General features: G+C 37.2%; 3 protein-coding genes across 5 annotated transcripts in view; 2 read left to right on the top strand and 1 right to left on the bottom strand.

Moving 5' to 3' along the window:
- LOC100700991 (chromodomain Y like 2) overlaps positions 1–16,043 on the top strand; it is a 48,276-nt gene extending 32,233 nt beyond the window's left edge. The window contains exons 3-7 of the mRNA XM_005467135.4: positions 6,385–6,602; positions 12,294–12,466; positions 12,562–12,772; positions 12,859–13,002; positions 13,099–16,043. Of these exons, the coding sequence (XP_005467192.1) occupies positions 6,385–6,602; positions 12,294–12,466; positions 12,562–12,772; positions 12,859–13,002; positions 13,099–13,257 (905 nt within the window). The 3' untranslated portion in view covers positions 13,258–16,043. The remainder of the gene's footprint in view (positions 1–6,384; positions 6,603–12,293; positions 12,467–12,561; positions 12,773–12,858; positions 13,003–13,098) is intronic.
- Positions 16,044–16,293: 250 nt separating this feature from the next.
- cmc2 (C-x(9)-C motif containing 2) lies at positions 16,294–18,461 on the bottom strand. 2 transcript variants are annotated; one of them, XM_005467133.4, is made up of 5 exons: positions 18,049–18,461; positions 17,602–17,877; positions 17,218–17,334; positions 17,057–17,128; positions 16,294–16,945 (listed from the first exon to the last, which is right to left on the bottom strand). In XM_005467133.4, exons 3-5 carry the CDS (start codon positions 17,296–17,298, stop codon positions 16,862–16,864), a joined length of 237 nt encoding a protein of 78 aa, XP_005467190.1. In that variant the 5' UTR covers positions 17,299–17,334; positions 17,602–17,877; positions 18,049–18,461; the 3' UTR covers positions 16,294–16,861. The 2 variants fall into 2 exon arrangements, with proteins under 2 accessions (XP_005467190.1, XP_003442288.1); XM_003442240.5 differs by lacking the exon at positions 17,602–17,877 and having other exon boundaries at positions 18,049–18,437.
- A 1,383-nt stretch (positions 18,462–19,844) lies between these two features.
- On the top strand, positions 19,845–23,102 carry cenpn (centromere protein N). Of its 2 annotated transcripts, none has more exons than XM_013269776.3 (10): positions 19,845–20,152; positions 20,296–20,341; positions 20,468–20,527; positions 21,039–21,112; positions 21,240–21,413; positions 21,514–21,615; positions 21,799–21,853; positions 21,979–22,088; positions 22,156–22,330; positions 22,757–23,102. In XM_013269776.3, the coding sequence occupies exons 1-10, from the start codon at positions 19,982–19,984 to the stop codon at positions 22,876–22,878; spliced, it is 1,089 nt and encodes a 362-aa protein (XP_013125230.1). In that variant the 5' UTR covers positions 19,845–19,981; the 3' UTR covers positions 22,879–23,102. The 2 variants fall into 2 exon arrangements, with proteins under 2 accessions (XP_013125230.1, XP_003442368.1); XM_003442320.5 differs by having other exon boundaries at positions 19,846–20,152; positions 22,207–22,330.
- Positions 23,103–24,031: the final 929 nt, after the last annotated feature.

Here is a 24,031-nt window from a genome sequence, read left to right as displayed (position 1 = left end):
TGTTTTTAAAATTTATTAAAGGTACAGTAAGAATTTTTTATTTTTTTTATAGAAAAAGGTTTTGCTCATAAATATAGATTTATTGCTGTGTAATTACATCTTTCAACAACTTGTGCAATGCATTCTCATGAACTTAGAATTAATCTATTAAAGATGCGTAGGAGTGGGTGCTGGTTTCTGTAAGCCACCATATTGCCGTGCCATCTGGAATACAGTGGCCAAGATGAACACTGCTGTTCTGCCTAATCACGTTTTATTTGTGTGGCTAAAGACTGGCTGCATGCCTTAAGTGTTACATTTAATGTAAAGATCATAATTAACCCTTTCAAACTATTTATGAGTATTTAACATTTTTGCATTTTTCTCATAATGTAATTTTCCTCCTCTTCATCTGTATCCTCAACCACTGGCTTCTCTCATTTCCACCCCATCCTATTCCTCCTCACATCAACTCTCATCTCCTGAACTGAAGTCGGGGTTTTAACACAAAAAATGTGCATAAACATGTTTATTTATTCCCAAAAGTGTTGCCATTAATTTTTGTCAGCAGATTAGACTTGCTACTGTCCTGTGCACAGCTGACAACAAGCCGACTAAACAGCAGCAACAGCTTGTTAACCTTATGCTAGATAATATGAGGCTTGAGTGTCCTAAAAATCACACTTTCCCTCTGATAAACAGTTTGATTACATTCTCACATCGTATGACCATTAATTCACTTAGTTTCCCTGGCAAAAACAACAGCCCTCACCAACAGAGAAGTTCAGAATATCCTCAACACCTCACCTCAGTATCACTGTCATTGGATAGAAGTGAGCGTCACTGACTCGTCGACTCAGTTCACAAAGTTTTAAAACCTCCTCCAGACTAAATAAACGTGGAGACATTGACAGATCTCTGCCATAGTTATTTGTCCTACAGTGTCCACTGTACCTGGATTTTACTTACTACCTCTTTAAGGAAGTGTGGCGTACAATAATTCCACCAAAAATAAATAAAGTTCAAATAATTAAAAGCCCAGAATTACCACAATAATCACACCCATGATAAGTGTACATAAATTTCTGACAACGACTGTAAATGTAAAATTAATCCAGATTTGAGCATAGCTTTTTTGTATTATCACAACACCATGTCCTGTAGTGGCTTGTATATAGATAAGGATGATTTATTATATTTTTCCACCTCACCCATAACACTTACTACACCGTGACAATAACCAGTAACCTGTAGTAGAAGTAATAGTGGCAGTAGTAGAAGCTATTTATTCATATATTTTAATGTTACCACAGTACCACAGTCGTCTCACATACCTACTGTGGTTCTTTCGTGCTGGAGCGGCTGATAACACCTTTGAATTTCGCTCCTGGGTCACAGTCCAGTGCCTCAACCACTGTAGTTAATCATTAATTGTGTTTTTAAAAAGTCATCTTGATCTGTTTTAACAGAAAATCAGAGAAAAGAGCTGAATAACTAAGCATACTAGTACATAGTTGTAGGTTGAGTGTTTCCATTTTGCTTTTAGTTCAGAGGATGTTTTTAATTTTCTGATATAAAGATACTAGCTTTATGGCCACTTGCGTCATGTGCTTGCTTAACTGTGAGTATCTACTGGCTTTACAGTCATGAAACATGCTATGTAAGGCTTTATATTGTCTTTTCATTCAGTGGCCCTGAACAAAATGACTGTAGAATAAATATGCCAAAAACATGTAAACCATATTTACCCCATATAAAACAGATCATTTGGTTTGATTTTGTTTAAATTACTTCATAAATAAACACAATAACACAATTCTGAGGTAAAATGTAAACAATTTTCTATTTTCTTTTAAATCAGCTTAAGTCAAACTAAGCCCTCTTCTTGCTTTTTGTGGATACAATTTTTCTGATAAGCCTAAATTTCTGTGATTTTATTTTGTTTAGCATCCAGTTGCAAACTGAATTTCTATTGCTTTTGGATATGATGACATCATTGTCATGGTATGATCCACAAAATATCAATTCAATTCAATTTCTCAGTTGCTCATTAATTTCAAAGCATCCTAATTTAACAAGTGATTGTGATACTTTATAAAAGTCTGTCATTTATTTATGAGGATGGTAGGGCTGCAGCACCAACCCATCCTAATGGCCATCACCCTGGGAGCTATTATAGATCCTAATCTCATAAGCCTCAAAAGACTGCCCTGCTCACCTCATCCAAAATCCTGTGCTCCACCCATTAACCCGTTGAAGTCAAACATGTCCCTGTAAAGATGTCACTTTTTTGCACAGATCATTTCTGAAATTGTTAGTTCTAGACTGGATCAGTTCTTATGTGGGATCCAAACTATCCAAACAACTAATCACAGTCAGGTGTCCCTGCAGTTGCTTCACTCAAGCTGTATTGTTTTATATCCATTGTTCACGTCTTATGATATCTGTTTAGGTTCTCAGTCATCCACGTCATGGTAGTCTTGAGACGTTGTAAAGAAGACAGGTGGACTTCTTTGAGTGTTGGACCTCTTTTTACCAAAAGAAATCCAGTTGCCTTCTTTTCAAGTGCTCAACACTAGTGGATGATTGCAGAATTGGTTAGGAGAAAACTTTTTCAGTATCTAGCCAAGTCAAGAGCAGGTACATAGACCTGCTCGAGAACCAGAGGAATTGGAACCAGAGGAATGTACTATAATGCAAGATTAATAGGTTAGAGTTATGCTCAGGTTAAAGTCAGAGTGTTCTGAAGTGTCTTTTTACCTGCCTAGATCACTGTAATAACTTACAGATTCTCTGCCAGGGAAATATAATTTTTGCATGTGCAAGTGGTAAGGCTGTACCTTACTAAAACCACTGAATGAAGCGCAAACTGTCCATCATATTGTCACAGGAATGTCTGTGTATTGATTTGCTGATGCATAAAATATATAAATGTTACCGGTAGATTAAAGTATCGCTTGCTCTGCTGGAATTGCAGCTATTAGAACACAGAACTCTCACGAAGAATACCTATTCAATCAGTAAAATTAATTTCACTTTTTTATCTGCCAACAAATTAAAGTGATTCCCATTTTCCTTTATTAGATATTAGACAGGAGATGTGAATGTTTAAATGTTTCGGTTTAAAGTTTCGGAGCCCTAATGTGCAGCTGTCACCTTAGAACAGCAGCACTCAGCAATAAAAATAATTAACTTGAACTAAAATGTTTATTTTATTGCTCTTTGTGCTAGATCACCAAAATAACAATTTTCAGTAGCGTTAATCTCTTTATTTGTTTAAGTGTTGCATTTCACTGTTCTGTTTTTTTTTTTTTTTTTTTTCTTTTTATGTTCTTGTGAAGATATGACCCGAGTCACACCGTGTCACTTGGTGAATAGTGCTGTAAAATAAAATAGGGGAGACATGATGGAATTAATGAATGCCAGCTGATATCCAGCCTCCCCTAGCACTGCCCTCTGTACCCACTGCTCCACCCCTCCCCTGCAGCTGAGCCCGCCACTGTTCTTTATAGAGTTTTAATTACTGTTTTATCACCATCCTTATCATCTGTCTGTGACTGGAGTAGGTGGCACTCATAGGGATCACTTTTGAGGGAAAGAAGTCATATGACCTGTGAAATGCCCTTTTTTTAACTTTAAAGTGAACACGCATAAAGCATAAGGCAGGAAGCTGGCCTTAGTGGAGAAAGCTGACAACCGCCATCATAATAGCTGTTATTTCTAACTGGGGTTTTAAGTCAGGCCAGCTAATGCAAAGAAAGCCTGGCTGTGTAAGTGTGTTGTAAACCACTCGGATCACTAGTGTTTATTGATAATATTACTTCTGATGGAAGTAGTCACATCATGCATGGGGCTCTACTCTGCTTGAATTCAGCCATGTGCTGCAAAACACTTTGGCCCTTCACAGTGCAAATGGATAATAAAGCATACTAGCAAAGCAACCCAGGAGTTTCTCAAGGTAAAGAAATTGGATAGTCTTCAGTGGCCAAGTTAGTCACCTGATCTCAATGTAGTAGAGCAGCCTTTCTGTTACTGAAGGCAAAATTGAATACAGAAAGACAAATAAACAAGCAGAAACTGAAGACAGCTGCAGTCGCCTGGAAGAGCATCTCAAGAGAGGAAACACAGCATTTCATGAACTGCAGGAGTTCTAGCCTTGCAGTAGTCATTGACTGCAAGATTTTACATACAAGTAAAAATATAAGTAAAATATTTAAAAAAAATCATAATATTTAAAATGATGTCAGCTTGTTGAATTACTTCCAAGTCTCTGAAAATGAAGACACTAAACAATGTATGTAATAATTTAGTTAATCATTTTGAATAATAGATGACAGCCTGCACTTCAATCACATCTTTTTTGTTCATTTAAAATCTGCTGTGGTGGTGCACAGAGTCAAAATTACAAAAAAAGTCATTGTCCAAACAATAATGGACCCAATTAAGGTGATGACACCATTTCAAAACTGGCACCCAAAAAACCCCCCACAGTACCTACATGTTAGTCTTGTTTTCAAGCTTGCTGTAAAAATTAAATGAAATTAGCTCTTTAAATTAAGTCACTATTCAGATTGTGTTAATTAAAGAAACAAATCCCCAATGTATGATGATTATTTAAAAGTGCATTCTTATATTTTCAGGCAAGATATACTTTACTTTTTTCTTCAGTCAACATGAACTTTATTGTTTAAGGACCAGACTTTTGTCTCCATATTTTTATCAGTCATAAAATTGGCTGGAAAAGCATCACACCATTTGTTCTAGTAAAAAGACTCTGTGTGCCTGAGTAATTTCTGATTTATTTTGGTTATTGTTTACAACAGCATCACTAGATGTTCTTAGATGAGGAACATGTGCTTTGTCTGACTCATTTTTCTTTCTGCCTTTAATCATTTACCTCGTAAAAGTCTACAGCTGAGAATGTGGTACTCGACCCTCTTGGACATTATTTTTTCTTACTCAGTGCAGATGTATCAGTGATTTCTGTGCATTAGATATTACACTGCTCCTGTACGTTAATGCTCCTTTGTGTGACAAGGCCTGAAAATTACATTGATTGCTTTTCAAATGTGAACATGAGATTGCATGTAAATATAACTGTGGCCAATTTTCAAGGTTGAAATGTTAATGCAATCAAGTTGAAATTCATTGAATCACACCAAGAGTTGTGATATCGTGCAGAGAGAATACCCTTAGATGACACATGTATATGTAAAAGTAGGTGTAATTGTCCACATAGCATAATAGCATTGGAATGACTAAGAAATCCAAAAGTAATTAAAATCATTGCTAGTATAAAATTATTCAGGCTAAAAAAAACCAAAACAAAACGCATTACTGAAAAAAATTCTTTTTTTTGAGTCCCGACAATATAATATTTTCTAGACTTCTGTATATGGACTATGGAAGGTTTTTTTTTTTTTTTTTTCTTCGGCTTTCAGCTTTAAGTATTAAGAAATAATATTATAGTATAAAGAAATGTAGTAAAACTAGGCTAAACACAAAGTTGGAGTAACTTTGCTGGATTTGTTCAACACTGTGACATGAAAAAGACTCAGGCCACACTGTGGCAGCAAAGATAATTTGCTGTAAGGAAGGGTTGGGTGTACTCCAGATTTCAAATACACTGATCAGGCAGAATATTGTGGCTGCTGACAGGTGAAGTGAATAACACTCATTATCTCTTCATCATGGTAGCTGTTAGTGGGTGAGATATATTAGGGAGCAAGTGAATATTTTCTCCTCAAAGTTGATGTGTTAGAAACAAGAAAAATGGGCAAGTGTAAGCATTTGAGCGAGGCTGAGAAAGGCCATATTGTGATTGTTAGACTAACTGGGTCAGAGATTCTCTAAAACTGCAGCTCTTATGGGGTTTTCCCAGTCTGCAGTGGTCAAAATGCAAGAAAAGCGATCCAAGAACGAAACTGTGGTGAACCAATGATAGGGTCATGGGTGGCCAAGGCTCACTCACACATGGGGAGCAAAGGCTGGCCCATGTGATCCAATCCAAAAGATGAACTACTGTATCTTGATGCTTGCTCAATCATCCAGATAAGGAAATCCCAAAAAGTTGAATATGATCATCTGAACGTAATGTTTTCAGTGGAAGAAACATTTCGTCACTCATCCAAGTCACTTCTTCAGTCTCAGCTGACGCTTTTAAAAGGTCCGCAGTCTAACCAAACTAATATTTACTGTGCAAATCAAAGTCCCCTTTTTTAAATGCTCTTTCTAAAAGAATATATTTCACGCTTAAACTTGGATTTGGAAGCACTTTGTAATTGCAATAGCAATAATTGCAATAGCCAACTGTAACAGATTTTTTTTTCTTTTAGTTGCTGTCAATTATTTTAAAATGTTCTAGAAGACAGATTGACCTGTTCTGTCACTTCTTGTATGAATCAGGCTCACCTTTAGCCAATGGGAAGATGCACCTACACAGCTCAGTGAAGCGGAAGCTGGCTGAGGAGAAAGGCTACGTTTTTGACAAGCGGCTCAGGTACAACGTGCGACAGAACGAGAGCAATTGTCGATTTCGAGACATTGTGGTCAGGAAGGAAGAGGGCTTCACGCATGTCCTGCTCTCCAGCCAAACAACAGATAACAATGGTCTGACGCCAGAGGTGAGAACAAAAAAACACATGAGTGCTGTGCATATGTTACATTTTTCATTTTGATTAGTGCATGTCGGTTTATTTATATTTACATAATTTATATTTTGTGCTTCGCTGACACATATTAATTGGTGTTGATTGTATCCTAGTTGCCATGGAGTTCTGTCTGGGGAAAAAAAGAAACTATGAAAGTTTGCCCAGTAACTGTTGTAGAGATGCCCTGGAGCTATGCAGTAGTTCCCTAACTGCTCAAGGGGAGTTTTTCAGAAGACTGCTTTAGAAAACTGTGGTTTTATTTGACAGCTGCCAGGTGTGAAAATGCTAGCTGCATAAATCTAACACAGGGCACTGCTGAAAAAGGGTCACAGTTTCCTCAAAGCTGCCTCCTAACAAACAAGGCTTCAACAAGTTTAGCAATTAGTGGTACATATAACCCAGTGTTTTGCCATCTGTTGTTACTGCAGCAAAATGCCAGTTGAACTAGTGAGGAAATTATGCTGCAAGATCATTGAGGAGGCTGTTATGTAATAATTCTTAGAGAGGGAACTGGATACCCTAGAGATACTCGCCAATGATTTCTTCATAGCTGTTTGCTATTTAGGAATATCACTCCCATTGCTTCTACAGGCTATGGTCTCCAGGAGGCATGGGCATCATTAACATAAACATTATTCATTTAAAGAAATGTAAACCTAGTATGTAAATGGGACAACTGGAATATTATTTTGAGAATATTGTTTGGCTGTCATTAATTTCCCAACTTCTAAAATAGGAGTACCCTCAAATAAAGTTAATGAGAAATATAAACCAGTATTTGTTCTTTTTATATTTGCAGTGCATTCTCAAAAAATATATTATTTAAAATGCAAATTTGTGAGTACAAAAGAAACTTTTAAAAGGAATTCTGCCTTTTCAGTCTCTCCATTACTTGATAAGATTAAGGTATAAAATGACAAAAAGTTTTTGGTTGATTTATTAATAGATTATTCAGGGCCTTTTGTTTTGAGAAACACTTCTGATTATGTCTAATGATATACCAGCTGAGTCTTCTCTACAGGCGTTTAGGGGGCATAATCTGTACCAAGCTGTGTCCTCCCTTTTTTGATGAGTTTTCTTACGCTCTTGTCAGTAATTTGGTGATCACCTGCTAACTCCATGTCAGTCAAACTGCCTTAAAAAAATCATAATCTAGCAGTGAAACAAACTGTAGATGTTGAACTTAGTAACAGACGGTGTCTAAATCTGTAATTTAAATCACTGATCAGAACCTGTAACCTGTATCTTTGTATATTCAGGTTTTTGTACATAAAGGTTTTATATATTGTTTATGTTAATGACACTATAAAGTGAGAACAGAAATATTTGAACTATTAATATATTGAAATTTGCTTCAAATTGCATCTATTTTCGGTCATTCTTTTTGCTTAATCAGGCATGGTTATTATCAGTATATCCAGGTGTAATGCTTCAGTGGATTAAAGTGTTGGGTTACCCTGGTGGCACACTTTCCACAGCCCATGTGAATGTAAGAGTGGTAGAAGTGACTTGAGGGTGAATCAAAGGATGATTAAGGGTAAATGCGAGGCCGTCCAATTTACTGAGAGAGCACAGATTTGTCAGCACACGCCACACTACTAGGGTAACAACTGTGCGTTTGCCCTCCAAGTAGACTCTAAATAGACTGGAAGACAGTATTAGTCCAAACATAGCTGACTTTGTGTGCATCCACAAGGCAGATACAACATAGACTCATTAGTCTAAAATATATCACTATCGTTTTGCTCAGGCTTTGAGTTTTATGCCTTCATTGAGCAGACTTTATAAAACTGGGTGAAGAGCTTGAGAAAGGCTGGAGCGTGTGCATCTGCAGTACTTGATGTCATTTAATGGCTCTCTTCTATGCAGCTTTGTGAACTGTGATGATTCACTCGTTGATCTGGCTGCCTGCAGGAGTCTTCCAGCCCGTGATTGGTTGCTCATTTCCACACTCCAATCAACAACAAGCTGGTCTATTTAAATTTCCTATGAATGTTTTCAGTAACTTGCTCTCCCCAGGTGCATACCAGCAGTTGGATTTTGATTTCTGTTTCAGTTTTAATTTAAAGGATTTAATAGAGATACTATTTAAACTGTTTAGTAATTCAAGCAATTTCTGTACTATTTTTACTGTTTATAGAATAGGTGTATACTTTTGCTTGAAGCTGAAATATAAAGACAGGCATTTAAAGTTTAAGATCACTTAGATCTCTACCTCACTACCTCATTCTCGTAGGCTGTTTTGTATTCATAGCACACCTTGAAAGCAGACAGACAGGCTTGTATGCCTGTATTTGTAAACTGGTCAACAGAGTTCAGCCTTAGGGCAATTATTATCCCGGATGACCCCCCAAATTAAGTTCCTGAAAAGCCTTGGGGATGAGGGGAGTAACAACAGGGAAAAGAAACTGGGAAAAGAAAAAGAGTAGTTCATGAAAATAGGGTTTTCATTTAAAAGAATAGAGCTGAAAGAGATGACTACACCGCTATACCCACCAAATAAACGATAACCACAAACTAAAATACACTGAAAAGAGATTAACAAACAAGTTAATAGAGAAAAATTTTGCTTTGCAACAGACATTGTTGAAAGCAAATAGCTCACTAATAGCTCCAAAGAACCACTAATCTGACAGTCAAAACTCCGGTAAAAGACACTACTACAACTCACCACTCTCAGAGCTGGCCCACACACTGAGACCAAACCGCTTAACACCAGCGTTTATAGTGTCGAGTGGCTAATTGCTGAGTTCCTCCAAGGGAAATGGATGACAGCTGAGTTCAGGGAGAAACAGGACACATCCACATGCACGCAAGCCCCAATATGTACTAATATACCCACTGACATTTAAAAAAAAAAAAAAATCAGGGTTAATAACAGGGGCAACACAGATGTGTAGTAATTAGCAGTGTTTCCACACAGGAAGAAGGTCCTGGGTTCAAATCCAGATTGGAGTCTTTCTGTCTTGTATTAGCGTGTCCAAAAACGTGTGTGGGTTAGGTTAACTGGCCATTCTAAATTAGCCATAGTATGAATGAACAGAATAGTGACTAGTGTCCAGGTTGTGACCGTTTATTGCTCCATGACAGCTGCAGTGGCCTCCAGCTCCTCCTACCATACCTGACACTGATCTGTATCTGAATCTCTATCTTGTATTAATAACACGTTAGTACGCTAAAAATATTTAAGTTCTTTTTTGTGCATCATTTGCACAGTTGTGGATACACACTGTTTCTACACCTCCTGTGATTTATATTTTGGGAGTAATTCATTCTGGTCTGTAACCATACAGAAAAACATGTATTTATTTTAAATTTCATCTGTGTAAAATTGAACCTCATTAATAAATGAATGAGGTTCAATCTGTCAATGTTAACAGGTCTATTTTTAGAGGTCTATTAAAATATTATGGCATTAACCACAAATTACATGCAACCCAAAATCATCTGCCTTTGGCTCATAACTCTAAGCAAACAGGATTTTCCTCTTCTCAGATTGTAGGATGTGTCTCACATCTTCCACAGAGGGTGGTTCTGGCTTTGGTACAGCATCATAAGCACGGCAGTCTGTACTTCACAAGCACCGAAGTGGCCTAAACTATGTGTGCACATGTGTGTACTTTCATCTGTGACACTAAGCTCGTAAGCTGTGGGCTCATCAAACAGCTCAGATAGCTCCTTCTATGTCCCTCAGTCTTTGAAGCCACAGGAACAAGAGGGTCTACGGATGTGCTTACTGGATGGCTGAGAAAATCTTGAAAAATATCCCAGTTCCTTTTTCTTCTAAACACTCAGTGCTGGTTGTAAGTGAGAAAGTCCCCCTATCTATTAACTGGTACACTTTCTATCACCTTTCTGGCCTAAAGTACTGTAGCTTTCTATTATAATCCCATTGTTTTTAAACCAACTGTGTTTCCCCCCCCCCATTAGCATTTTCTTTAAAAAGGTTAGTTCTTGCATCCACAAAAAAAGCAAATTTCTGTTCTGATAAATTTAAAATATTCAGTTTACCATGTTATTTGCCCTTTTCTAGTTTTATTATACATTAACATATAACAAGCTGTTCAAGAAACATGTAGCAGCCGAACAACTTTTTTTGGACCTCCTCAACAGTTCTTCAAATATTGAGGTACACCTTCTCAAATTAAAGCCAAGACTCAGCACTTTAACACAATATCCAACATTTTATTCTAAACTAAATGTCCTGAAGATTAAAGCACAGAGCATCTCATTAATTGTCTCAATGATAAATATCCCTAAATGCATATGCAGCAGATTTGTCTACTAACGTCTTCAAGTTCTCCGACTCCACATGAATGTCACTTTGATCGCCCTCTTCTTTCTCTGTTTGATCGAGTGGAACTAGCATCTGTTCATTTCTCCTTCATGTATCTGAGCAAGTGTTTCATTCACCTCCTAAAATAATGACATTTGTAATTTCTCACTTTCTCTCATGCTCGATTACACACACACACACACACACACACACACACACACACACACACACACACACACACACAAATTGTTTCCATCATTGTAGAGGATATTACATTGACTTGCATTAATTTCCTGGAGACTTATCCTAACTTTAATCATAACCACTGCTTGCCTAACCCTTCCATTCACTACTAAATGTCATTATGAGAAAGTGCTTTTTGTGCCCCACCACGTCACTGTGTAAACGGACTTGTGTCCCCACAACATAAGTAATTCAAATACGCAGACAACACAGCACACACAGTTAAAACTGGGGTCAGATTATGTGCTTGGTGAGAATTAAGTTCACTTTTGAGGTTGAATGGTTAATATGGGTCAGGAGTGATAATCTGATTAAAATGCAACAACACAGTGTGCAGACTGACTGCAGACAGTGACGTGGTGGTGTGGGTGTGGGGCTGGGGTTTGTCAGGTTGACTGCCTGACAGTGTTGGCAAACTCTCTTGTTTATCAGATGAGACAAAGGCCAAACTCTTAATACTGAATTTTGCATGTATTGTTTTAACTGGCAGCATGAAACGTGTCTCTTTTCAGACTACTAAAATGTACTGGGCCCAGTTGTTGACATACCATACTGCAAGGAGGTTATATTCAAGTAAAGTCTGACCAGTATTTTCTTAATATGCCCTTTTTAAAAAAATATTTTTTATTATAACATTTAGAAGTTTACACACACAGCTTGTCTTCCTTTGTAACGCATGCAGCCATAAGCTCACCTTCTACACAGAAACTAAGCCTATTGGAGCAAAAGTCTAAAAGCTTGTGTTTTGATTTTTTTTTTTTTTTTTTGCACTTTAATTTTAAATAGAGAATGTAAATGGTATAGCATTTATGCAATATATACAGTTATATATATTTAGCATTAGCATGTTTAAACTGAATATCTCAAGCTTGTTTCCTCAAAGTGAAATTTTGTTAGATGCTGTGATGTGCTACACAGTTTTCAGTTTCTGTTAACTGTAAGGATGCAGAAGGAAGTCTTGTAATCCCAGTGCTGGTCATTTTTTTTCTCTGCTCTGGGCATTGCAATAAAAAATAATGATGTACCTAGTGGATCTCCAGTTTTGCTCTGAGGATTCAGAACCTATATTTAAGCTTTTTCCTTCCCAACCAGTCCTCTTTTGTTGGTTAAGAATGTAATACACATTTGTTCTTCTTTCTCTTCAGATCATGAAGGAAGTTTGTCGAGCTTTGGGTAATGCCGCTGCCGATGACAGTAAATTACTGCTGCTCAGTTCAGTGGGGACTGTTTTCTGCAGTGGCCTGGAGCCATCGTATCTGATAGGGCGTCTGTCCACTGACCGCAGAAAAGAGAGCAGCCGCATCGCAGATGCTGTACGGTAAGAAGAAATCATTCCACTACAGGCAGCAGCTCTTTTGTGTGTTACCATTAGTCTTGATAGAGTCACTGCTGATCATTCTGTGACCCCTGTAGGGACTTTGTGTTGGCATTCATCCACTTCAAGAAACCCATTGTGGTGGCAATAAACGGCCCTGCTCTGGGCTTAGGAGCATCCATCCTGCCACTGTGCGATGTGGTGTGGGCCAGTGAAAGGGCCTGGTTCCAAACTCCATGTGCAGCCCTGCACCTCACTCCTTCTGGATGCTCCTCTTACACCTTCCCTCAAATACTGGGCGTTGCTCTTGTGGGTCCCATGAAATCAATTTTTTAGCAAAATTCCACATAATGTTATGTGGTTCCACCAATAGCATTTTTTCTCCTTCATTCCAGGCCAATGAGATGCTCTTCTGTGGAAGAAAACTCACAGCACAAGAAGCATGCAGTCGAGGGCTCGTGTCGCAGGTCTTCTGGCCAACCACATTCAACCAAGAGGTGATGCTGCGTGTGAAGGAAATGGCATCTTGTAGCGCAGTGGTAAGTCTTGTTGATCTACACAAAGCAGAAGGCAAAGGTGTCTCTTAAGGATGGAAATGAAATAACTCTTTCCCCTTTTGTCTGTGTGTTTTAAAGGTCTTAGAAGAATCTAAATGCCTGGTGAGGAGTGTCCTCATGTCCGTCCTGGAGGAAGTGAATGAGAAGGAATGTCAGATGTTGAAGCAACTATGGTGCTCAACTAAAGGACTAGAGGCACTCTTCAGTTACCTGCAGAACAAGACAAGTGAAAAGTAACCATCCCACCACAGAAATTATAGATCATCAGTGTGGGTATGAAGCTACCTAAAATAAAAAAAAAAAAAAAAAAAAAAAGGGGGATCAGGTTGGCAGTGCTGTGGTGTCAAACTCATTACGGGCCTTTATTTCCATCCATCAGCAGGAGAATTCTTTCTGATTTCTTTCTGTGTATATCTGTTAAAAATTCAGTCATGATCACTTTTCTAAAACAGGTTTTTGTTTTGACCCCAAGTTTTCCAGATTTCCACACTCTGTGTTAAGGAGTCAAAGAGCAAAGGCCAAATATGCATTGCATAAGCGCAGGGAGGTACAGAGTGCATCTGTACATTTGTGAGACTTATTCAACAAGATGGATGAAAAAATAAATGTATTTCTGACTGCACATGACAAAGTGATGATAATATATAGAAGAATAATATATATTTATTACAAGCGTGTAAAAGAGTTGCTTTGTGTACATAGGATGCATTTTTCCAGGATTTTTCTTTTAGTCTCTTACTGTTTTGAATTGAAGTGTAAACCAAAGTTTGCATGAGGACACAGTTGCTTGCTCCTTATCATGCACATTGTCTCCTATTTGTATTGACTGTATGTGGGGGGGGGGGCGTTTCAGTGACTGCTCAAAACATAAACAATCATGAAGTAGTGTGGAATTTGTTTTCTCATAATTATATTTTCTTACATAAACATCTTTATTAAAAAGAGCATTTCTGTTTGCTTACATTATTATAATAACCTGCTAGATAAAATGAAATTCTTCCATTTAAATAAAATAAAAAGTATTTCAGGTGATTTTTTTTCTCTAATAATAAAACTATTGTTATCCAACCAACTTTAGTCGTTTACCTCTTTAACAATATAGGCAAGACTACTGCCTTTTATTTTTTACAAATAATCACACAAAGGCCAGGATTTCTCTTTTCTTCCTGGAATAATGCACCAATCATTTTTACAAATCCAAAAAAAGGGAAAAACTTACAAAATAAAAGCAACACTAGAGGTCTTCTGTGAATGCTAGCACTAAATAGAAATGCTAAAAGTAACTGACTGCAATTCTCACAGGGGAGAATTGGTGATGAATCTGATCAAACTTTGCGCTACATATAGAAGCCTTTGTTGAGTAATTGATGCGGATTGTCATTACATAAAATGTATGAATATTCTTTTTAAAAAAAAACAACTAAAAAAACCCAGATGATGGTTTTTTTTTTCCTTAGCTGTGTGTTTTTAGAGCACAGACGAGATGAAAATATCTGGATTCTCAAGCATCTTCAACTGTCGTTGAACAATAATGTAGGAATTGAACATTTTTGTTGTTGAAATCCACTTCCTGTCCTAACCTGCATGTGATCATTCAAAGTTTCAAGAAGTTTTATATTCTGTATATTTAGGGATCTATTTTGTTTTACCAAAATGTAAATGTGTCTAGCTCTGTGTACATTTTTTAAAAGGTGTCCATTTTGCAGTTAAATATGATAATATATATATATAATGTAGACTGTTTTCTGTAATTAATTGCATGTAATATACTGTAAATGTGCTGCTTGTCTGAATTCCTTGTATTTCAGGGTATGTTTTGTACCACCATTGTAAGTACTGTTAGAAATGTTGCGTTTTATTTTTGTATTTATTTGAGATAACTGTTGTGCCGTGCCATGTGGTTTACTTTGCTCCAGAGGCACCCCGGCTTCTTTTTCGTGACCCTGCAGAAAAGTGAATTAGCAAAATAGGCCCAGAAAACAGAAAATGTATACATAAATACATATGTCCTTCATGACCAAAATGTTAACAGTGTTGTCACTTGAAGATATGATTTACAAATAGAAGTGTTGTACATGATCAGTGACAGACATGGGCTCATTTAATTTACTTTACATTGTGCTTTAAAACCTTTGTATGAGCTGAAGTCTGTGGTGTAAACAGATTGTTAACATTTGTATAAGATTTAATGCAATGTGAGATTGTTAAATGATTTTGTGGTCATTGATTGCTGGGATACTAAGGTTGGAAGCTTTTTGTTTTGTTCTGTTTTGTTTTTGTCAACCAAAAATTGACAAAAACAAACAATGGCAGACTTCCACCTAAGCTCATTAAATCTAAAACCTTTACAGTCACACCAAATGATTTTACACTTACTGTCTACAGGAATAGTGATTCATGTAACAAAATCTAAATTGCCGTATACTCAGGTTTCTGTACAAAAATTCATTGTGGTCATTAGATCCATGAAAGGAGACCCTGTCTTTACTTCTATTGTATTAATCTGATAATAGATTATTTATATTGTGTCATTTGCTTCATAAGAAGAGGTATAATATGGCTTCTGTACAGCATCAATGAACACAAATCACTCAGGTCTGCTGAGCGTTACTCACGCAGAAGATTCATGGACTTTAATTCATTTATTTATTTTGTAAAATATCAAATTTATTTGAGTGTCAACTTGGACAGAAGAAGCATTTCTTTGATTTGAAACTTTATTTAGCGCTATGGGAGTTTCTAATAGATTTGAGCCCCAAATCGCCAGCTCAGCATGTGTTTGAAGTGTGCTTGATGAGAATATTTGAAGTAGATCAGTTATAACTTGCTCCATTATTTATTACAAATTGCAGGTTTATATTTTATTTTATTTTTTAAATACACATACCTACATGTGTATTTTTTCCCTACACTGTCTGAAAGCACACCTTGGGTTGCCTTATAATTTAAATGTTTGTCAAGGAGTTATTCATACATTGTGATGAGTAGAATGAGCTGCTTCAAATAAAGAAACAATACTTTGACAACATGTTTTTACATTTGCGCAAACACAAGGCTTCTGCGTATGGCTTGCACAGCTAGCCTAACCTTACCTAACACTCAGAGAAAACCTCATGCTTCTGATGTGGTTTTAATTACCAAAAAAAAGAAGACTCATGTCTATCATTTTGTTAGCAAAATGCATATAAATGCTACATGTGTTACATGCTGCAAAACTGATACTGCATCCCACGTTGTTGTGGCACCATATTAAAGCAAGAACAGATTCTTACATTAATTCAGAATTTTACTTTATTCAAAAAGAATCAATATGATTCCCAATTCAAAGAAATCTTCAACAATAGATACTGTTATATGTTAACAGAGTAATCCTTGCTGTGGTTTTGTGCCAACAGACACATCAGTGATGGAGCAGTAGTCCGCTGCAAGAGATGGGGGGGGGGGGATTTATAATCCCCAAACTCAGTCTTCAATCTCAAGTACTAGATGGATGTTTTTATGTTGACCTGTCGACATTGTTGCCAACACTTCAAGTTTTAGTCTATGTAGCTGATAAAAAGTACCCATGTAAGCTTAATTGAGCTTACTTGCCATTCAATAAAACTTTAAAAATACCAGTAATATAAGCATCAATATGGCAAGATTACCATTTTGTTCTTGGAGACGCACACCATTAAATGAAATCACCCACACTGCTTATAAAGAAATATCTCTTCATCTGTCCTGACATAAAATGTCAGCTGAGGAAGCCTGGTACAGAGTGTCAAGCTTAATTCAGTGTGCCAAAATCTCAGTAGGTTTAACTTGCTGTGCCAGTGGCACAGTTGCAGTAAAATGTCCCTTAGAGACGGTCTTTAGGTCCTTCTTTCAGCCTCTTCTTCATCTCTATCGCATGCTGCTTGCTGCGCTCCCGCTTTTCCAGTCTCTGTTGAATAGTAAGGAGACAGAAATGAATGTAAGAGAGAGAAAAAATCTTTTAATAAGATTGATTGTTGCGTCCTATTCATAAGTGAAAAAAAATAAATAAAAAGCTGACCTCTTTCTTCAGACACTGTCGCATGGCACGGTCCACATCGTTACATGTGCCAAAGAACTTCAGGATATTGTGCTGATCGTAAAAGCAAACAAGGTTTAAGACAACTTTATATCTATGCATGTGAAGCATAGAGAAACAGTCACATTTGGAGATTGACTTACCTCTTTGTGGCACTGTCTCAGTTGATTTATTAGTTCATTACACTCATCTGTGTGCAGGTGAGGTGACAGGTCAGGGTGCATTTTGAGTTAAGGGCTTACTGATGAACTGCAGAGACACTGAAAGGCAACAAACACGAGATGAACTGAGGATAAACTCTCATCTATAAACAACATAAAATACTCAGCCCAAGGGGGGCACCTTAGAAGTAATATGATTTAAGGCCAGTATACAATAACATATAGCAAGAAAGCAAAATACTGCCACATCTGGAACCATTGATCTTTTGCCCAACCAATAACAAATAATGAATAGATAATTGAAAGAATTGTTTTAACTGTTTGAATGAATTATTCCACGGACTGCTTCAACTGCACTTTATATACCGTATATCAGGGGTATCAAACATAAGGCATGGGGGCCAGAAGCATTCTGGGAAACACTGCAATCTGCCCCACTGGATGGCAATGGAAAACAAGGAGTGCATAAACATCCGGTCAAGATCAAAGTGGGTTGCATGTGCCCCATGATGTAAAATTAGTTTGACATCCCTGTAGTACGTCAGCAGCATTTCCTCTAAAGGATACTAACACCTCCCCATCCCTCTCCATCCTGATGTGTCATAGGGATGACCGAGATTGTTTTTTCCAGTGGACACTTACCTGCAGACACAGAGGCAGACAGAATAGCATTGTGTCAAATCTACACCATCTACATTTACTTTGGCATTATGTTAGCCAGACTAGACTTTGAACTGGGCGTCTGTACTGCGTATGTAGTAATTTATAATAAGCTTTATGTCAACACTGGGCTATCAGCTGAATTAAACTTACCACTGCAAAGGCTTTATCATCTGAGAAGTTTCCAAGCACACCTGGGTAAAAAAGTCACTGCTTGCTAACTACTAGCTCCAAGCTAACTTAACAGAAGATGAATCTATACAACCATTAAACAGCTGCAGAAGCTTTATGGTCCGTTTCCACGGTAGAACAATGCTGCAAGTCACTAACGCCTTAATGAACTGGACTAAATGAGCTGTAGTAGTACTATCGCCGGTTTAACCTACAAGAAATTACAATCTAGAGGACGTGCCTGCCTGTTACAGGACGTGAAGCTTTCGTAACCGTTTCGCCTCAACGATTTGAGTGACAAGAGTCGAGGGCGAATCGTAGCCTATATTCTTCTTTGGCCTCACCAATGGCGTACGTACTTTCCACAAAAGGCGGGACAAATGATGACGGGAGTTTGCAGGAAATACAAGAAGTCTCCTCTCCAAGCACCTCCGTTTTTGTGAATGGGTACGGTACTATTTGGTCACCTGTGCTACACATGTTCTTTTCCGCCATTACTTACTATGACTGTAATGCATGGAACCTTGTTTCAGTCACTGAGGGGTTTTTTTTTTTTTTCTTGAGTCAAATTTTCATGTTATTATTTATTTTGTTATTATGTTATTAAACTTAATAACTCGAAAATTTCAACGTTGTTTAATTACCTACTTACGGATCTTTTGTTGGTTTTTTTGCTTGTTTGTGTGTGTGGTGTGGGTGGGTGGGTGTGTGTGGGTGGGCGGGAGGGTATTTTGTTTGTGTTTACATAATTTAAACAATATGAGTGATGGGTTTTTACCGTTTTTCCTCTGACAGTATCCAACTCATTCCATTTTCTATTCCATTTCCTCTTTTTATTTATTTATTTGTTTATTTGTTTATTTTTGGTTGTTATTTTCTCGTTTTCATTTCAGAAGGTGTATGCATAAATGGGGACAATTCATAACTAAATGGACTAAACTAAAAATTAATAAATAGTATCCACGCTCTGAGTAAACTACTCATTGGTCAAACCTAACTAACCCCTGACCCTAATTTCGGGTTAGTAAGTCAAAATTTCCAAACCATGACCTGAACTTTCAACTCAGAGTTGACAAATTTTCTTCTGTTTTTTTCCCCAACAGTTTCTCTACTAGCAGTGCATACTATATGAACTTTTTGTATGTCATAATTAATTTCACTCAATGACAGTCACTAATTTCTCTCAACATTTCACTCTTTACGTAAGGGTCATATTAATAATAATAATAATGATTATTATTATTATCATACATTTTATTTGAGGGCGCCTTTCTAAAACCCAAGGTCACCTTACAAAGAGAAAAAGACATCAATAAAACAGTAGATTAAAATAGATTCTAATAAATTAAAATACAAAAAACAGCGAAATACAACCGCAAACAACAAATAAAAAAAAACACGATTTGACAGCAAGTAAAATCTGTATTAAAGCGAGTAAGCCAGTTTAAACAGGTTTTGAGTTTGACTTAAATACGGGAAGAGAATCTATATTTCTTAAGGCTGAAGGAACTGAGTTCCAGAGCCGAAGAGCAGAGCGACTGAAAGCTCTGTGCCCCATAGTGGTAAGGCGAGCAGAAGGAACAACAAGATGAGTGGCAGATGAAGATCTGAGAGAGCGGAAAACAGTCCTAAGGTCATTATTATATACAGATTCGTATAACCATTGTTGGTCGCGTCAGCAGCGGCGGCACTTAAAATTAATATGCAACTCCAAGACAGCAGAGGGCGCTAAAGGGAATACGTGAGTCCGTTTTGCCAATATCTGATTGGTGGATTCGTGTGCTTTTATTCTGGGCGGTTTGTTTGGACTCGATCGACTGTAGTGTGCGTTGTCGTGAAAGCTGAAAGCTGAACAGATCGACTGTTTTACTCAAATTCAAGCTGTCTGTCTATTTCGGTTACTTTTAAAGGAAGCATGGACAACACTGCTAAACGTTTACTGCAGCGACTCGTAAGACGGATTCCGAGTCAGATGCTGAAGACAACGCTGGATAAGTGGAGCCGTTTGACGGCGGCGCAGCGGCAGTCCATGGATTATACCGAATCAAAATGGGCGTTAACAGAAAAACTACTTGCCATTTGCGAGGTATTTGGCTGGTTTTAGGCAATATAGTTTGTTGTTATTTCTATGTGTTCATTGTACACTGTAAAAATGCCCACATTGAAACTACTATTAAATATTATGGTGTTTGCTCTATTAGTGTTTAACATAAGTGTTGTGTTTCACAGGAAAATGAATTGACAGTTAAACACATAGCTGAACTCGAGATGATACGTAAGTCGAGCGAAGTTACTTATTACTATCATATATTATGTTATCATTTTGGCTTTTTGCTATATCAGTGGTAAGGACAGATTTACAGTTCACTAACAGTGCTTATGTCACCCTGGTTTCATACAGATGTCATCGAGAATCCCAACCTGGGCATGTGGTATGTCTTCCAGCTCATGGACCCTCAAGGTATGTTGAAACAGTAACCTGCTCTGTGTCGTCAAGGGCTGAAAGCCTATAAGTTTTGAACCTTCGTTGAATATCGAAGCTCTTGGGGTTTTCAGGGAATGTTCTGTCTTCCTCCCCTCACCCCAACCGGTCGTGGTAGATGGCTGCCCCTCCATGAGTCTGGTTCTGACGGAGGTTTCTTCCTGTTAAACGGGAGTTTTTTCTTTCCCACTGTCACCAAAGCGATTGGTCATAGAGCGTCATATGATTGTTGGGGTTTTCTCTGTTTTATTATTGTAGGGTCTACGTTACAATATAAAGCACCTTTAGGCAACTGTTGTTGTGATTTGGTGCTGTATAAATAAAATGGAATTGAATGGAGGTTTTCTTTATTAAATTATTGATGGCCATATCGATGGCTTTAAGTGCCTAAATAATATTTTAATTTCTTGCTGTCTTTATAAATATCTTAATCTTTTTTTCTTAATCTTCTTTATAAATATACGTAATCGTTTTTTTTTCTGTTTTCTAGATGATGCTCACTCTGTAGAGCTGACACAGTTCAAGGAACAATTTAAGTCCCACCTCAGTGAGCTAATAAGACACGTAAGCTGTTCCATCTAATTTACACAAAAAAATCCTATTTTTAAATTGTTTTATCAGCAAATTACATTTCACGTGCTTCTCCGTTAACCTTCTGCATCATCAGTCCGTTTTCACTTTATATTTGAAGGTTTCTATCAAAATAAAGAAGCACACAGATGAAGCTGTGTGGATTCGAATTGCATGGGGAGACACCTTTTCTCGCCCCAACCACCTGAAACCCACATATGTCGTTCACTATCTTCAAACCCCTTACGTCTTTCTGACCAGCCCAACTTCAAAACAAAAGCCTCTGTTGTCACAGGTAAGGATAACTTCTGTGGTTAATCCTTCACATTGTTTATCAGGTTTCCAGTTTCCTTGTTTGTTTCCATCCTACTTTAAGAGACGTGTTTGCTTTGCAGGCTTTGGTTCTGTCCACCCGATATCAAGCTATTAAGGATGCTAACCTCAGTGGACGGAAGCTCACTGCCATCAGAGATCTGCTTATGAAGCAGTATCTGCAAGTATGCCTGATTATTTTTCAGAATTATTTACTAGTTAAGACTGACTTTTTTTATTTTTTTTTCATTTCTTAGATTTTGTGGGCTGCATGCAGTGTTTTCACCTTTTTAAATTACTGCTTTAGAGAGTAAAATGAGTGGAATTTTGCTCTGACCTTTTTTTTTTTGTCTTTTAAATCCACCCAGGTGTTTCCCACCAAGTTTCCCAGCCCTCTGGCAGAAAGGAATTGTGTTGTCTCAAGTATGTTTTATAACTTTTTGATTTTTTTTAAGCTGTTTTCTCTATGCATTTCTGTTGTATGGTGAAACATGTACTTAAATTTCTTAACGCTGGTTTTATGTATTTGTCTTTATTTATCTGTACAGACCTTCACATAGAAAAAGAGCAAGCTGGGTCTGCAGCAAACAGACATCAAATGGCTTGTGAGGCATTTGGTGATGGGATATTACCTCAACTACAGTCTGCAGTTTACAAGGTAGCCGGACAACACCGACTAAGTAAAAGAAGTTGAATATCTAAGTTGTTGTTTCACTGCTTCACAGATACAGATGTTAACCCAGATGCTGCCATGTTCCTTGTTAATGTTTCATCAGCTGGAAACAAAATTCAGAGATCACACCAATAAGACCATGACAGAGCGGGACGAGCCATTCAAATGTGTTGTTAAATTTGCAAGCACCAACCTCCTCGAGTCACTCAGACACTCTGCATCCTCAGGTACATAGAAAGTGTTAAAAACAGTCATAAGAGTAACTATCATCGTCTTTTGTAAGGAAGTAAGTTATGTTACTATAACCTGGTACGTCACAAAGTCATTCAGAATACTAACTGCATCTCTGCATGTGTCCACAAGAGGGCACCCAAGTCCTGGAAGAAATAGCCATATAGTAATGCTGTTACACTATAAACTACTTGACAATATTCATGATACTTTGGGAAGAGGAAACTTTTCTAAGGAAGTTTGCTTTTATGTTTAACTGTTATTTCCCACATTTTCCGGTGTGGGTGGAGACAATCAAAATACTGATAGTAACAAGGTAATAGACGAATTCTCAGTTATGACAGAGGTTAAAACCTGATCCTCATTGTTGTCTTTCTGGTTTCTCTAATGGTTATTTAAACATTTTTTTTTCTACTTTACAGGAGTTGCTTCCACCCCTGTGACACCCCTTCTCTCATCCGTTCCCTTAAAGGGAAAAAATTATTTTGTTATCACAGACAATGGCCCTGGACCTTCATCACAAATGAAGCCATCACAGAAATGACCATCAGACACTTGATTTAACTTGTAGCATGCTCAGTCCATTAGTCCATTCATTTTACTTCATACTTTAATGATGTCATTGTTAATAAAACTCTCAAGTCTGTTTCAATAAGAAATTTTATTCCTGTATTTATGTATCTCCAGCTGTAGGTATACTAGTTGTTGGCAACTCTGTCACTATTGTTTATCAGCATTGCATATAAAAGCAAAATTTTAAATATTGCTGAGGTTTTGTCATTTGTTTTCTGGCATCGATACAAACGTGTAATTTTACCACACATTAATATAAAGTGTTCTTCTGTGTAGCAACCAGATGAAACCAGCCCCTCACACGTCACATACACATTATTTCAAAGTGCATTTTTACTCTGTTTGTGTCTGTATACAAAACATTTAGACAAAAGATTTAGTCTCAAGTTTATTGTAAACAAAGGTTTACATCAGATGGGGTCTGTTGCGATAACAAAACCAGACACTGAATCTAAACGTTTTGAGAGGACAAAGTGAAAGCTCTAATTTGATAAACAGTATTCTTTCGAGTGTTTTGTAGTGGAGGCCAGTAGAATTAAAAGGCAAGTAATGAGTCTGAAGATTTGCAGAACATCTCTCCAAACATTAGTGACATACAAACAGAAAGCACAAGTCCCGCCAAAAGACATGCTGTTCTATGATTTTTTTTATTTCAACATGCTGACATTAGTCTGTTTTTATTACAATATGATGATGTGTGCAGTTTTCCCAGATTATGTGTGTTTATATCATCCTGATGACATCAGTGGTTTCTATGGATTATGCTGATGTCAGCATTGTTAATATGGAAATATATAGTATAGTATATTAATCTTTTTGTGTCACTGTGAAGTCATGTGGCCCTAACCTATGACATTGAAGTATTACATACTAAAAATGGTGTATATTATTATTTTTATCAACATGAGTGGAGCAGAATTGGCTGAAATCTTTGGCTCATGTCTCCAAAGATCTGTTACATTGTTGTGATGCACAATTTTTATTTATTTACTTATTTATTTTTACTTATTTTCACATTTAGTGCAATCTTAACCTGATTTTCACCAACATTAATTACATAATTTCTCCTTTTGGGGGAGAATAAAATGGGATGATTCATCAAAAATAACTGCAGGAATAAAATA

This window comes from Oreochromis niloticus, linkage group LG1 (assembly GCF_001858045.2).
Source record: "Oreochromis niloticus isolate F11D_XX linkage group LG1, O_niloticus_UMD_NMBU, whole genome shotgun sequence".
NCBI classification, from domain to species: Eukaryota; Metazoa; Chordata; class Actinopteri; order Cichliformes; family Cichlidae; genus Oreochromis; species Oreochromis niloticus.
The sequence above is the reverse complement of the archived record's forward strand: the minus strand, read 5'-3'. Positions and strand labels throughout refer to the sequence as shown.